We start from the raw sequence: 15,407 nt of genomic DNA, 5'->3' as shown, positions 1-15,407 counted from the left end.
GCGTTCGTCAAGAAGTACATTGCGTTTGCGCAGCTTTCGAGGCCAAAAAAAAAAAAACTGGGAAGGGGAGAGGAAGAAAAGACAGAAGGCGGGCCTATTGTATGTACCATGCAAAGAAAGAACGAGGCAGGGTGTGGGAAAAAAAGGCGTAAGCGTTGCAATGAAATACGGATCGCGTTTACAGATAGTTTGCCTGGCGTGCGTAGCAGTGCTCTTTGGGGCGCACAGGGCACTTGGGTGGGAGCTATCACACGAGGAATACCACGCAGCGCATCTGAATGAGCTTATCAACCTAGAAGAGGGCCCTAAAAACTTGCTTTTGCCGTTCAATAGGACGCGCATTCCCGGGTCGGAGGGCTCGCGCGATGTCCAGCGGTTCATTATCGAGCACTTCAACACGACGCTGGCGGGTGAGTGGGCGGTGGAGACGCAACCGTTCGAGGAAAACGGGTACCGCTTCAACAACCTCGTCATGACGTTGCAGAACAACGCCTCCGAGTTTCTGGTGCTTGCCGCACACTACGACACCAAGATCGTCCCCACAGGGATGGTGGGCGCCATCGACAGCGCGGCCTCGTGTGCCGCGCTGCTGTATACAGCGCAGTTTCTAACACACATCGCGCGCCACGAGCGGGCAAACCAGTACAGCAAACTGGATGTAGACCCGGTAATAACAGGCTCTACATTGGGCGTCAAGATCGTGTTTTTTGACGGCGAAGAGGCAATCGAAGAGTGGGGGCCGGAGGACTCAATATACGGGGCACGGCGGCTAGCCGCCCAATGGCTCGCTGACGGCACGATGGCACGGGTCCGCCTGCTACTGCTCATGGACCTACTGGGAAGCGGTGAGGAGGAGCCGATGGTGCCCAGTTACTATGCAAACTCGCACCAGGACTACCAGTTGCTGAACCGGATCGAGGACGATTTGCTGTTCGCGCGCGACGATGGCTCCACGGCGCAGTCGCCACTAGCCGCCGAAGTCGCGCGCCAGCGCAAACTCCTTGACCCGACGGACTATCGGTTCGTCGGGCTCGGCTACTCTGTCGTTGGAGACGACCATACTCCGTTCCTGGCCGCAGGGGTGCCTGTGCTGCACGCAATCCCGCTGCCGTTCCCCAGCACATGGCACACCGTGCAGGACGACTTCCAGCACTTGGACGCCGCGGAGACCCGTCACTGGACGCTGCTGGTGTGCGAGTTTGTTGTGCAGTCTCTGCGTTTCCGTGCTCAGTGATGAACCCCTGTTTTTTCCCAGCTGACACCTCCCCCCTGATCTGGGGGAGGTGGGGTGGAGTGAGTGGCCCGGTTCATGTTCAGTGTGCACCGCTGTAAAAACCGTGCACACACACACATATATATATATATGTGTGTAGATATATGTATATATACAACCATGATTTGCCTGAGTGCGTTTTGCGCAAGCACGATCTATTGTCGGTAGCAATGAGAGCAACTACATAACACAGAGCAACTCATACACACGCACCACACACACACACACACACACACACACACACACACCATGCCGGACCATCACTTAAACGCGCCCGGGGTGAGCTCGTCCCCCAGTTTTGCAAAGTCGCAGGACTTCCTCAACATCGACGAACCGCCTTCCGCACAGGAAACGCCCAGCGTTTCCACGTTCAATCTCCCGGGCCCGAGCGCTCCCGCTCCCGCTCCCGCTCAAAATGTGGACAAGCCTGCCCCCATGATGAGACGGCGCTCCACCAACTACATGGACGCGCTGAATTCCCGAGAACAGGCCCGGGAGGGCGAAAGTAGCTCCGAAGAGCACGCCCCGGCTGCTGAGCATAGGGGCAGCGGACCCATGGATTTCCAAAATACCATCCACAGCATGCAGTACAGGGCCACTAACGATTCCGATCTGAGCCACGTAGGCGTGGACATGGGCGACTCCATCTCGCACCCGCCCGTCCGTTCCCGCACCAGTAACAAACCTGTCTTCAAGGACGCGTACCTTGACAGCAACAGTGGCGACAGTACGAGTGTTCCACGCGATTCTGCTCCGCAGCTGGGAACGCGGAGGAAGTCGTCTTTCAAGTACGAGGACTTCAAAAAGGACATCTATAACCAGCTTCACATGTTTGAAGACAAGTAAGGGCCCCCCATCCATACATATATACGTAACATCCATCCTCCTAGCTATTTTTTCTACCTTTCCTAGTACATACACACATATATATATATATATATGCATATATCACACCGAACGTTGTGTTGCGGTCAGAGCTCGGCGGCTATTTTTCCGTTGTGCTGCCGCCGCTTCCACCCTTTAACCGCAACTAGATCTTATATATTAGTGTTGAAACAAGAAGGTTCATCATTATTCACATAGCTAGTCTTTTGTTTCAGGATGAAGAATGTTGGAATGACGTTCTACTGGTGGGTGCACTCGGAGTCAAAGATCCTTTAGTTGAACATCGACTCGGAATTTATATATAGATGATATGAGTCGTTACATTGAACTTATAATGAATTTCCTAGTTTATTATTATATTGAACTTATTTAACATGTCCATTATTGCGTGTGTTTTTATGTACCCCTGTTATATAGTATAAGAAAGAGTACTGCTTTTATTCTTAATCAATACTACGTATCGTCAACAAAACGAATACCCGGCATGGCATTGTCTTCACGGGAACGGAAACGGAACCCCACACGGATACATAATATCTAGTTTATGGTTAAAGGGTGGAGGCGCGGAATCTCAGATCTAACCAATTTATACGGTGGAGGTAGTACATCTAAACGTTCTTGTGTGTTCAATAGTGTTGATAATTAGTGGTTTAGTAAGTTGTAGTAATTAAGCATTGTTGGAACAATAATCAACTATCCATCAATTACCAGTACGGCTGATTAATACATTCAATCACGAAGCTAGAAGATTATCATATACGGTGTTAAGAAGATGACAAAAATTATTAGACCAGTGAAATAAGATTCAGAACAGTCATCAAATTTAGTGGAAGCTGAAGTGCAGGGATTGATAATGCAGTAGGATCAATGAATAACGACGTATAAAATGAAGGAAGAAATAAGAATAAGATTATGTAAAATTGTGGATTCCTAAATCCATGAGGTGAACTTCTGGTATATTCTATATACATAATATTATTAACCTTACCAAAAATGGAATCCCAACAAACGTCACAAGATTTTAATGGTCAATACAACAAACTTCACAAGATTTTACTGGCCAATAATTAGTATCATGTTAAAGAATGTCCGTCATCACCTACTCCAATTTTATACGAATCAGTGTATAGTCGTGGTCACACATTCCAACAGTTCCGTCGCGTTCATTATGACCTACTGTCGTCATGTTGAGGTAACTCATCTTGAGAAGTAACTCCTTGTCATGGTTGGAACTGAATAGCTTACGTTAATAGTAAGATGAGACACTAGCAGCTACTTAAAGCGGTAATTGCTGGTTGCATCTGAAACAGACAACATATATAAATAGCAGTATTGTAGGAAACTACAATGCGGAACTAGATACATAGAAATAGATGAACAAGTTTAAGTTTAGATCTGAAGTTCCTGTAATACTTGGGTGAGTAAGTTCGCTAAGTGAAACTGCTTCAAGAAAGAAAGCGCAAGTGGTTTAGTGGTAAAATCCAACGTTGCCATCGTTGGGCCCCCGGTTCGATTCCGGGCTTGCGCATTTTATTTTTTGTATATATATTCCTTTTCCTATCCTTAGAATTCATCTATTTTTTGAAAAATTTTCGAACAGAAAAAATTCGCTTTTTGAAGTGCACTCACTACAAGCTCTTCTTGAGGGCATATATTGAGCCTCGCCACTGATCCAGAGCATAGAACACAACAACGCCCGTTTAGAATGCCAAGTATCGGTTCCCAAGTGAGGAAAGCTGCTTCTAGCATTGATCCTATTGTCACTGACTATGCGGTAGGCTATTTCAACCACTTATCCGGCATAACCTTCGATGCCGTTCAGAGCAAACAAGTAGATCTGCCCGCTGAAGTGAAATTCGTCTCCGATTTGCTGGTGGATGCAGGTGCCGCAAGGGACAAAGTTAACGAACTGGCCGAAAATATTCTGAAGCAATTGGGTACTCAACTAAAGGAAAATGAGGCCAAATTGGAACTGACCGGTGACACATCCAAGAGATTACTAGATATCAATGTCTTGAGGAGCCACAACAGCAAGTCCGACCTCAACGTCTCTTTGAACATGTTGGGTGTGAACGGTGACATCGAACATGCTGGTAGAAATATGGAAACAAGGGTCGATTTGAAAAAATTGGCCAAGGCTGAACAGAAGATCGCCAAGAAAGTCGCCAAGAGGAATAACAAATTCGTCCAATACGAGGCTTCTAAATTGATCGATGACCAAAAGGACGAGGATTACGACTCTTTCTTTTTGCAAATCAACCCGTTGGAGTTCGGCTCATCCGCTGGTAAATCCAAAGATATTTTCATCGACACGTTCGACTTGTATGTCGGTGACGGCCAAAGAATTCTTTCCAACGCTCAGTTGACCCTGAGTTTCGGTCGCAGATATGGTCTTGTGGGTCAAAATGGTATCGGTAAATCTACTTTATTGAGGGCCCTTTCCAGGAGGGAACTAAACGTCCCCAAACACGTTTCCATTCTGCATGTGGAACAAGAATTAAGAGGTGATGGTACAAAGGCATTACAAAGTGTCCTGGATGCAGATGTTTGGAGAAAGCAACTGTTGAGCGAAGAAGCCAAGATCAATGAAAGATTAAAGGATATGGATGCCTTGAGAAACGAATTTGAGGAAGACAGTTTGGAAGTTAAAAAATTGGACAACGAAAGAGAAGATTTAGACAACCATTTGGTACAAATTTCTGAAAAATTGGTCGATATGGAATCCGATAAAGCTGAAGCTAGAGCAGCATCAATCCTTTACGGGTTGGGGTTCAGTACCGAGGCACAACAACAACCTACCAATTCCTTCTCCGGTGGTTGGAGGATGAGATTGTCTCTGGCAAGAGCGTTGTTCTGTCAACCAGATCTGTTGCTATTAGATGAACCTTCCAATATGTTGGATGTCCCATCCATCGCTTATTTGGCAGAATATCTGAAGACATATCCAAATACCGTCTTGACAGTTTCTCACGATCGTGCATTTTTGAACGAAGTGGCTACAGATATCATATATCAGCACAACGAAAGATTGGACTACTACAGAGGCCAAGATTTTGATTCCTTTTACACCACAAAGGAGGAACGTAGAAAGAATGCTCAACGTGAATACGATAACCAAATGGTTTACAGAAAGCATTTACAAGAGTTTATTGACAAGTATAGATACAACGCTGCCAAATCGCAAGAGGCTCAATCAAGAATCAAGAAATTGGAAAAGTTGCCAGTCTTGGAACCACCGGAACAAGACAAAACCGTTGATTTCAAATTTCCTGATTGTGATAAGTTATCTCCACCAATTATTCAACTGCAAGATGTCTTCTTTGGCTATGACGAAAAAAATCTATTATTAGAGGACGTGAACTTGGATGTTCAAATGGATTCCAGAATCGCCCTTGTGGGTGCCAATGGTTGTGGTAAGACTACATTGCTAAAGATTATGATGGAGCAATTAAGACCGCTCAAGGGTTTCGTATCGAGAAACCCAAGATTGCGTATCGGTTACTTTACCCAGCACCATGTGGATTCTATGGACTTGACCACTTCTGCAGTGGACTGGATGTCCAGATCTTTCCCAGGTAAGACTGACGAAGAGTATAGACGTCATTTAGGTTCATTTGGGATAACGGGTACTTTGGGTCTACAAAAAATGCAACTATTGTCAGGTGGTCAAAAGTCTCGTGTGGCATTCGCCGCTTTGTGTCTAAATAACCCACATATTTTGGTCCTAGATGAACCTTCTAATCATTTGGATACCACTGGTCTAGACGCCTTGGTGGACGCTTTGAAGAACTTCAACGGTGGTGTTTTGATGGTTTCTCATGATATCTCTGTTATCGACTCTGTTTGCAAGGAGATTTGGGTCTCAGAACAAGGTACTGTCAAGAGGTTCGAAGGTACCATTTACGACTATAGAGATTACATCTTGCAATCTGCTGATGCTGCTGGTGTCGTTAAAAAACACTAGTCAATTAAAGGGCAACCTCGAAGACCTTTCTATAGAACATTATTTAACGTATGCATTCACAATCTTAGGCTTTTCTTTTTTTTTTATTTCTTATTTGCTACAATGGCCTTCGAATTGAACTACATTCTGTAGAAACATTATGCATTATTTCTTTTCACTAGTATTCGTGTCACCTTCAACGTAAAAAAACGAAATGGTGACATAAAACGTAAATATATATGAAGGGTGAAATGGTTTTCCAATTTTGCCACTTTGAGCAATTGACGTGATTGAAACACGATTCAACTCTTATATAAAACACATAAAACAAGGAAATTTGCCCGACTGACTTTTGCGTGAAAAGATGAGTGGCGAAATGATTGAATTTAGTATTAGACATTCCGGTAAAGTTCACCCAATAACACTTCCCATTGATGCCACTGTTGCTGACTTGAAAAATAAAGTAGAGGAATTGACCCAAGTTCCGAGTGCCCGCCAAAAATATATGGTTAAGGGCGGGTTGGCCGGGGAAGAGTCCATTAAAATCTCCTCTTTGGTCAAATCAGGATCAACAGTGATGCTGTTGGGGACTCCAGATGCTAACTTAATCTCTAAACCAGCAAAGAGAAACAATTTTATTGAAGACCTTGCGCCCGAGCAACAAGTTCAACAATTTGCCGAAACGCCTGTAGGTTTCAAGAATATGGGTAACACGTGTTATTTGAATGCTACTTTACAGGCTTTGTACAGAGTGGACGATTTAAGAGATATGATTCTTAACTACAACCCCTCTCAGGAAGCCTCGAACAGTGGCGTACAAGATGAAGAAACACATAAGCAAATTATTATTGAAATGAAACGTTGTTTTGAGAATTTACAGAATAAGAGTTTCAAGAGTGTACTGCCTATTGTGCTATTGAACACTCTAAGGAAGTGTTATCCACAGTTTGCCGAGCGTGATGCACAAGGTGGGTTCTACAAGCAACAAGACGCCGAGGAACTGTTTACACAACTGTTCCACAGTATGAGCGTTGTCTTTGGTGACAAATTTTCCGAAGAGTTCAGAATTCAGTTCAAAACTACAATCAAAGATACAGCTAATGAAGACGATGTTACTGTCAAAGAAAATGAAAGTGATTCCAAATTGCAGTGCCATATTTCTAGCACTACAAATTTCATGAGAAACGGGCTGCTCGAAGGTTTAACAGAAAAAATCGAAAAAAGATCCGATTTAACCGATGCCAATTCTATCTACAATGTTGAAAAAAAAATATCAAGACTCCCAAAGTTTTTAACTGTTCAATATGTTAGATTTTTTTGGAAAAGATCAACCAACAAGAAATCTAAGATTTTGCGTAAGGTAGTTTTCCCATTTCAATTGGATGTCGCAGATATGCTTACGCCAGAATACGCTTCAGAAAAGATAAAAGTTCGTGATGAATTAAGAAAAGTGGAAAAAGAAAAGAATGAAAAGGAAAGGGAGATCAAAAGGCGCAAATTCGATTCATCACCCAGCGAAGATATTATCACACCAAAAGAGCAATACGATACACAAGTAGCCCTTGACGAAAGTGAAAAGGATCAGTGGTTGGAGGAGTATAAGAAACATTTCCCTGAAAATTTGGAAAAAGGTGAAAACCCATCCTGCGTTTATAACCTAATTGGTGTCATCACCCATCAAGGTGCCAATTCTGAGTCTGGACATTATCAAGCTTTTATAAGGGATGAATTGGACGAAAATAAATGGTATAAGTTTAACGATGATAAAGTTAGCGTAGTTGAAAAGGAAAAAATCGAGTCCTTGGCCGGTGGCGGTGAAAGTGATAGCGCGCTGATCTTAATGTATAAGGGGTTTGGTTTGTGATGCACAAATTTAAAGTATTTCTTTTTTATTCATTCTTAGAATTAACCAAAATCCTCTCCGGAATATACATATACATTTTTTTACATACACATAAAAATATTTCTTTCCATTTTCCACTCAATGCTTGATAGGAATACGTCCTTATATACACGAAATGGCAATTTTTTTCTTCATTCAACCCATGACAAGCTTTTTGAATTCTTCCATCTCTTCGTAACAGTTCAAAGGTTTGCCCTTATTGGCTAAAAGACATTCAGTCAATTTTGCCTTTATAGAGACGTCCCCGTTGCCATTCGTTTTATCAGACTTACTCTTCGCGCCACCGTATTTCTCTAGCTTTCGTAATTCTAATTGGTCGAATAAGGTTAACTTCTTGTTCAGGGACTCGATCTGGTTATTCAATGAACTTGATGACACTCCATCAACGGCATCGTTACCATCGTCCGATAATAGCGAACTGTCCAAAGTGCTTTCGAACTTCTTCAACGTTTCGACCTCCAAGTTGGACAGTCTTTGAGAGACTTTCTTTTCAATGAACTTTTCTGCATTTTGCTTGGTGACATAGTCTGATTCCTTTGATGAATCCAATTGAGACACTAGGGATTGCGAAAAATCAATTTGTGTTCGTGGAGTGTACACTTGTTGTTGTTCCGTACCAGCAGCCACTTTAGAAGTATTCGAACCCATGACTAGTATCAGATTGAATGTATACTGATTATATGTTTGTTTGTTTTTGTTTCTTCTCTCTTGATGAACGGTATTTTTGAATTATCCCACTCACGTATTTTTTTGTTTGTTTCTCATTGGAAGATAATAAAGATATTACATATATGACATCTAAATAGCTTCAACAATGTCAGTAAAAACGACTCTCGGTAGCCAAGTTGGTCTAAGGCGCAAGACTGTAATTTATTACCACGACATCTTGAGATCGGGCGTTCGACTCGCCCCCGGGAGATATTTTTTTTGACATTTGGCAAAACACAGGTTCTTGTTCTTGACGCCCCGCTAAATAGTTAACCGTGCACAATTTTTGAACTTGCTCAATGCCTGCAGAATTATTTAAGTTAATATTCCCCTCTTGTTCAACATTGGTAACGATTCTGTCACGGTTCCCTTTTCTTTTTTTTTTTTGTGCCAGAATATAATCAGGAAATTAGAAAAAGAAAAATATGAATATACATAGTTAATATTGTATAGTTGATCATTGGAATTTGTACTGAATACATATATTCTGCAATCTATTGTTGTCCGGTGATAATTAATTACGAGAAAGTAAGGATATATTGCTGGTTTTTTTTGCTAATTTTTCAAATTTTTTTTTTCGAGAATCGTATTTACTACGTAATGTTTAGTTTTAAACCAGTATTGTTGTTTGCCTCGCTTCTGCAATTATTATCCTTCCTTGGGCTTCTACTGTGCTGCCTGACCTCGCCAGTAATCAAGACCTGGGGGCTCGCTCAAATCGGTGGAGTGTTCTACGGTGCTTTTGGTTACTGTCAATCCGCAGAAGTTGTTTCCTGCTCTCCAGTGCATTTAATGTATAATCCTTCGAAAGTAACGCAGCCGGGCTTTTCCTTTGAAAATTGGTGGTTGAATCCTGGGGCAAGGCATATCATAGGGAAGCTTTTGATTTCTATACCGATAGCTACAAGTTTGACCTTTATTTGTTTCTTATTTCTTTTGATTTTTTTCTTTCTCTACCAGCCTGGAGGAACTTACATCTCGCTTACCACTTCAAACGCTATTTTACAGATGATGACATTTCTATCGACTTTACTTGTCTGTGTCCTCATTTTAGCTCGATTTCACCCCTATACAACCTGGTGCGGCTGGTTAACTCTTCCTTGTTCTTTCTTATCATTGATAGTGTGCGTTTTGTCAGTTTTTGGTTGGTGGAGCGTACGCAACCAAACAGAAACTGTTGACATGGAAGAAGGTATTGAAAATGTAGAGAGCATCCTCAAACTATATGGAGCGAGTCAAACATCAAGCGTCCTTGATGATAAGTCCCCGGAAGCTATCAAGAGTACTGCTATTTCTTCTTCTACTCAGTCTATTTATGCTAACACAAATATTTCTGATGGCTTACAGAAGACCTTAGACCCTAACCAAGATAAAGCAAAAAATTCAAATCAGGATGAGCCATCATCTGAGAACTATTTCTCATTGAAACGGAGGCCTTTGGTTAATTTTTTTATTCCCAAATTGAACAATGCAGAAATGTTTGTCAAAATGGATACGGGGAAGCAGGAAGAATTGTCTTTGGATAGGATTGACATGGCTAGCTTTCCTGCAAGGCAAGGAGAAGTGGAAGTGCCTGCAGAAAAAAAAATGGAAAACATTCTGTTTTATGAGGGAATCTCCAGTCACTCACAGCGCAGCTACGATCCGCCTTGGTTATTTGGCGTTCAAGCTGCTCAAGCTGTTAATGACTTCAAGGCATATTCGCAAAACAATTGCTATGCCCTAGCTCCTCCACAACGTCAATTGCACGACCCAAGTAATTACCATAATCAAGAGGGTGTCCCCCAAGATCCTTCTTTCACGTGGAATTTGCAACAGAGATCGATGGGGTACTATGGTAATGACTGCGACTCACATCCTATTCCTGGCATCGACGAACACTCCAACCAGGCATTTTCACAGGAGTACGGCCTGCAGCATATGTTGCCCAAAAAATACAGACCTGCTTATAAACAACGGATTTTTCCCATAAAAGCCAATCCACAGCCAGCTTATTCTTTCTACTAGCGAAATAACAGAAGTAGATAGTGAGTGATTCAATGCATGTTCCTTGTACGCGTTTTCTTGTTCGCGCCGCAATTTAATGAAAAGAGTAATAGGCGTTTTCCGATCTTGCTTGGTGATACTGCGTATATTCCACATGAACAACATCTTTTAAATTTGATTGCGATTATATAAAAAGTAATAAGATGGATCAATACCGAAAACTCTTTATTGAGCGCCTTTTCGTACTTCACTTTGCAAAACGGACGAAGAAAATGTGATGTACTCTTTATATAGCACTTAATACCATCGAAAGATGAAACTTTCTCTCGGGTATATATCGTTCTTCAATGGTACAATTAATGAACTGATGCAGAAGCTCTACTATCATCCGGTTTTCTTATATGTGGAAAGTGTTCTAATATTGCCTTTCGGGATCATGAAAGTGAAATATCGTGCTTCACGATTTGCTGAAACTTTAACAATTTCATTGAAATTACGTGAACTACACTAATTAATGGACGCAGCTTCCCTAGATGGTGGTATTTTCGTCCATGATCTTGGTCATTAAAGCTATCATTTAGCTAAAACTTCCAGCGACACTTGCAATTCTTTACTTTTTATGGATTCTCAACACAATTCTATCCAAAGCTCGCAGCAGGAAGCCCAAGGTAACTCTTCCACAGAGTTTGCTGGCCATGATCATGATCGCGTACTAGTGGATACTTCCTCGCAAACCAATGCGAATATCAATATTTTGCAATCATCCGATAATTTAAGGAGGTCAAGGCGTGTTCCTAAGCCAAGATCAAGTATTTATGATGAATATGAGGAAGAATTAAAGGAAAGGGCGAATAAACCGAAGAAGAAGAGGCCTGTAGCTTCTAAAAAGAGGCCATCTTCAGCACAAAAGGCTAAATTGGATGGTAAAACAGAGAAAAAGAGGGCCTCCACGATTGCTAAGGATGGTAAGCCCACACCAAAGGCAAATGATAAAAAAGTGATGCCGAAACCAAAACCTGCCCATGAACAAGTAGAACCCGCTTTGACTCCTAGCAATTGGACTTCAGCAATACCATTGCTTACATCCGATTTTAAGAACCAATACAGTGTCATTTCTAGGCTGAAAAATCCACATTTGAAACCTGTCCCATATGCTGGTGACATTATCAAGTTGATGGCATTCATAAACAAATTTAGTTCGTTTTTCCATCTTGATTTACAAAATTTATCGTTCCAAGATTTTGAGATCGGTTTAGATTTATATCCTGGTGATCCCAAGGGGAACGCATCGGGTATCACAAAGGGTCCTGATGACACATCCGTGCTTCTGTATCCTGATTTTATGGCCATCAAGGATATCGTCCATTGCCAAGATAAAATGAACTTGCTGTTTCTGACCTTCTTAGATTTGACATTTACTGAAAATTACGATAGTAAAAGTGCGAAAAAGAAGGGCCCACTGACTACCTGGGAAAACCTAAAATCGACCTCCAAGAAAGTGTTTTCTAATTCTCTTTATCGATTAAGGCTGGTGGCTCGCGAATGGGGGTACCCACGCGAATGGCGTCAGCAGCTTCCCAGTGATGAAGATATCTCCAAACCGAGAACTGCCCTTTTTGAGCAGGATGAGCAAGCTCCTGTGGTGGATCCCAGCCATCCAGAAATCTTAACACCAAATATATATACCTGGAATACAAATGAACCACTTTCGTTAGAATCAGATCCCTTGCAAAATCGAGAAATGGATAAGAATGGAATTTTGGCGCTCAAACCGATGGACCGTGTTATTATGTTAAGAGCCCTGACTGATTGGTGTGCTTCTCACTCCTCAGCTGTTCATAATGAAATATACAAATTAACGCATGGTAGAAAGGATCCCGTTTTTGGTATCCAAACTCAACAAGTTCCCAGATATGCAATGGAAGGAATAGATAATACCATGAATCAGTTCAGAAAACTATGCACATTGGTCCAATCAAGGTATGAAATCAGAAGCAAAAAGAAACATTTCATTAAACAACTAAAAGAAGGCAAAAAACCGGATCTATCGAGGAAGTTAGAAATCCTAAAAGAAATCAAAACAGATTTGAAAAATGCCTCGAAATCTGAGAAGGATGAGCTTATGTTTTCCCTGTATGATAAATGGGTACCATTGTTTGAAGGAGAACTACCTGACCAACCGTTAGCCAATCCATTTGCTGAAAGGCTTTATAAATTACGATTACAAGAATTCTTCATCGGTAGAGTTCCCCACATAGGTGATTTCTATATGCCAAGGTTACACAGTTATGGTGAATCACTGGAAATGAGTACTTTCACTGATCTAAGGAGCTTACAAGCATTGCTATCTAAATTCAAAAACAATGAATACAATGCGTTCACGTTATTTGACAATGATGGACAATCGATGAGTTCTCAATTCAAATTATTTTACCACGATACACCATCATTGGCGCATAATGTTGCACAGGGCAAAAATACGTTAGGGAAAGTGTATTGGTATGAACTATGTCACGATTCAGCAGCACTACTAGATTTCTTAGACTTTTTAGACTATAAAATCGCTAAACCTCAAGATGAAAAAAAGGATGAAAGTTCTGGAGAGAAAGAAGCCCCACAAAATGAGGCACAAACGATGGATCAGAAAGCTACCGTTGCCACTGATTCCAATCCCTCCATAAATACGAATCCACTACCAAAAGATGCGAAATATAATACGGCGAGAAAAAAGTTACAGATACTAAAGGAATTTTTGTCTAATTATTACTTCATTCTTCGTGAACTGGAACAAATGAAAGTGCAATTTGCCGGCATGAAACCAGGCAAGAGACAGTTGAGAAGAATACAGCGACAAACTGTGAACTATAATACAGAATATGATAGTGAAGAGTATGTCGATGAAGAGGATGAGGAAGAGGACGAGGACGAGGAAGTTGAAGATTATGATGATGATGACGATGATGATGATGACGAAAATCATTCTTTTCCTAACAAGGCTGGGGCTAAAAGACAACGTACTTAGGCAACCAGCGATCAAAGAAACGCGAAAACTTTTTACCGCCTCCACTTGCACAGTTGTAAGGATCAAAATTACTAGTATATAAATAGATACGTTTATCTTATCAACTTGACCATAGAAAATTGGGGAAAAAGAGGAGGAAAAGAAAGTGCAAACTGTTGAAGCCAAATCTTGCATATTTTCCAAGTACATATATAAAAATATTATTAAAGTCATTAAAGATTTATCCTGCAGCGTGGTTTAGTGTGCAGAAATAAAAAATACCGCCATCAGTTTTCCGTTTTCGCATCCTTTCCATTTTGTGCTGCGTCCAATTCATCTGGAGTGGTTTTATTATTCCCAGCGATATCGCTGTCGGAACTACAAATTCTGTTGATATTCAAAAATTTCTCCTTTTCTGCAATTACTGTATTGACTAACTGCGCAAAAGCCTTGCTGGTTAACTCAGACTTAAGTTTAGATTGTTTTTCCTCTGATAGCTTCTTTGATGATTGATCCGTATCCATTGATTTCAATGGAGGAGTGGAACCATTCGATGGCGTACCTTCGTCAAAATCTGAATCACTCTCTGTTTGTTCAAGATACAAATCTCTTAATTTCTGAAGCTTCATGTTCAATCTCACCCTTTCGACCGAATTACGGAATCTTTGACGAGCATCTAATCCCTCCTTCAATCCAGGCAATAAATTATGCGTTTTCAATTCGGTACAAATAATCCATGGATCGTCCAAAAGTTGTGCGGCAGTTGGTCTTTCGGCAGGATCCAGGTTAAGAGCTTTCAAAATGAATTGTTTGGCTTTACCAGAAACTGAATCCCAATAAGGCCTGTGGAACCTCACTGGATGCTCACCAGTCGTGCATTCATCTAGGAAATCCTGGACCCTCTCAGCTTTAAATGCGGAATAACCACAAAGCAAAGTATACGTGATGACGCCTATCGACCAGATATCACAAGGCTTACCATGACCATCTTGAGTAAGCACTTCCGGAGCAACGTAACCCAGCGAGCCCGCTGGTTTATATATAAGCTCTTCGTCGCTTTTCAATCTCTTGGCGATACCGAAATCGGCGACTACCAATGGGGATTCGTCACTCTTATCTACGTACAGCAGATTTTCTGGTTTCAAATCTCTATGAACAATATTTTGGGAGTGCATGTATTTGACAGCGCTCAGAATCTCAACCAAAATTCTCACTGCATCCACCTCAGTGAATTTACCCTTTTTCAATATTCTATCAAAGAGTTCACCACCTTTAGCCAATTGAGTAATAATGTAGAACTTATCCTTTGATTCGAACCAATCCTTAAAGGCCACTATGTTTGGATGGTGTAATCTCTGTAAAATATCTAGTTCGTCGTATAAAGCCTCCAACTGGATCTTGTTACCCTTTAGAGCTTTTTTAATCAGAATTTTGACGGCAACATCCTCTCCTGTTTCAGTATTTCTAGCTTGTCTTACCACGCCAAATGTACCAGCACCTAATGTCTTCCCAAAAACGTAATTTTTTTTGTTAACATAGGAAGCAGGCTGAACGTGTGCAACTTTACTTTCAGGGTCCTTGGCGGATTGCTTCGAAGGATCCTTGTTTTCTGATATTTCTTTATCCATAGCAATAGATTTGTTTGTCTTATCAGTATGGTTGTACTCTGGAATTGGATGTGTTTTGGAAAGTGAAGCGATTTATATCA

The 15,407-nt window shown here is 41.5% G+C and overlaps 8 protein-coding genes and 2 non-coding genes across 10 annotated transcripts; 8 read left to right on the top strand and 2 right to left on the bottom strand.

Moving 5' to 3' along the window:
• Positions 1-160: 160 nt before the first annotated feature.
• SKDI06G0860 (uncharacterized protein) lies at positions 161-1,234 on the top strand (the record flags this gene model as incomplete). The annotated part of the gene is made up of 1 exon (XM_056227696.1): positions 161-1,234. The coding sequence occupies one exon, from the start codon at positions 161-163 to the stop codon at positions 1,232-1,234; it is 1,074 nt and encodes a 357-aa protein (XP_056087492.1).
• A 288-nt stretch (positions 1,235-1,522) lies between these two features.
• Positions 1,523-2,119, top strand: IGD1 (Igd1p; the record flags this gene model as incomplete). The annotated part of the gene is made up of 1 exon (XM_056227695.1): positions 1,523-2,119. One exon carries the CDS (start codon positions 1,523-1,525, stop codon positions 2,117-2,119), a length of 597 nt encoding a protein of 198 aa, XP_056087491.1.
• A 1,496-nt stretch (positions 2,120-3,615) lies between these two features.
• Skdi_6.trna6G lies at positions 3,616-3,686 on the top strand. The gene has a single exon. It is a non-coding gene; the product is annotated as a tRNA-Gly (tRNA).
• A 177-nt stretch (positions 3,687-3,863) lies between these two features.
• On the top strand, positions 3,864-6,122 carry GCN20 (putative AAA family ATPase GCN20; the record flags this gene model as incomplete). Its single annotated transcript, XM_056227694.1, has 1 exon — positions 3,864-6,122. One exon carries the CDS (start codon positions 3,864-3,866, stop codon positions 6,120-6,122), a length of 2,259 nt encoding a protein of 752 aa, XP_056087490.1.
• Positions 6,123-6,465: 343 nt separating this feature from the next.
• UBP6 (ubiquitin-specific protease UBP6) lies at positions 6,466-7,965 on the top strand (the record flags this gene model as incomplete). The annotated part of the gene is made up of 1 exon (XM_056227693.1): positions 6,466-7,965. One exon carries the CDS (start codon positions 6,466-6,468, stop codon positions 7,963-7,965), a length of 1,500 nt encoding a protein of 499 aa, XP_056087489.1.
• Positions 7,966-8,139: 174 nt separating this feature from the next.
• On the bottom strand, positions 8,140-8,652 carry MIC19 (Mic19p; the record flags this gene model as incomplete). The annotated part of the gene is made up of 1 exon (XM_056227691.1): positions 8,140-8,652. One exon carries the CDS (start codon positions 8,650-8,652, stop codon positions 8,140-8,142), a length of 513 nt encoding a protein of 170 aa, XP_056087488.1.
• Positions 8,653-8,834: 182 nt separating this feature from the next.
• On the top strand, positions 8,835-8,923 carry Skdi_6.trna5Y. Its single transcript is given in 2 exon segments — positions 8,835-8,873; positions 8,888-8,923. It is a non-coding gene; the product is annotated as a tRNA-Tyr (tRNA).
• A 389-nt stretch (positions 8,924-9,312) lies between these two features.
• Positions 9,313-10,719, top strand: SKDI06G0790 (SUR7/PalI family protein; the record flags this gene model as incomplete). The annotated part of the gene is made up of 1 exon (XM_056227690.1): positions 9,313-10,719. The coding sequence occupies one exon, from the start codon at positions 9,313-9,315 to the stop codon at positions 10,717-10,719; it is 1,407 nt and encodes a 468-aa protein (XP_056087487.1).
• Positions 10,720-11,317: 598 nt separating this feature from the next.
• IOC3 (Ioc3p) lies at positions 11,318-13,720 on the top strand (the record flags this gene model as incomplete). Its single annotated transcript, XM_056227689.1, has 1 exon — positions 11,318-13,720. One exon carries the CDS (start codon positions 11,318-11,320, stop codon positions 13,718-13,720), a length of 2,403 nt encoding a protein of 800 aa, XP_056087486.1.
• Positions 13,721-13,986: 266 nt separating this feature from the next.
• On the bottom strand, positions 13,987-15,327 carry CMK1 (calmodulin-dependent protein kinase CMK1; the record flags this gene model as incomplete). Its single annotated transcript, XM_056227688.1, has 1 exon — positions 13,987-15,327. The coding sequence occupies one exon, from the start codon at positions 15,325-15,327 to the stop codon at positions 13,987-13,989; it is 1,341 nt and encodes a 446-aa protein (XP_056087485.1).
• Between the last annotated feature and the right edge of the window lie 80 nt (positions 15,328-15,407).

Source organism: Saccharomyces kudriavzevii (genome assembly GCF_947243775.1).
Source record: "Saccharomyces kudriavzevii IFO 1802 strain IFO1802 genome assembly, chromosome: 6".
NCBI lineage: Eukaryota > Fungi > Ascomycota > Saccharomycetes > Saccharomycetales > Saccharomycetaceae > Saccharomyces > Saccharomyces kudriavzevii.
The sequence above is the reverse complement of the archived record's forward strand: the minus strand, read 5'-3'. Positions and strand labels throughout refer to the sequence as shown.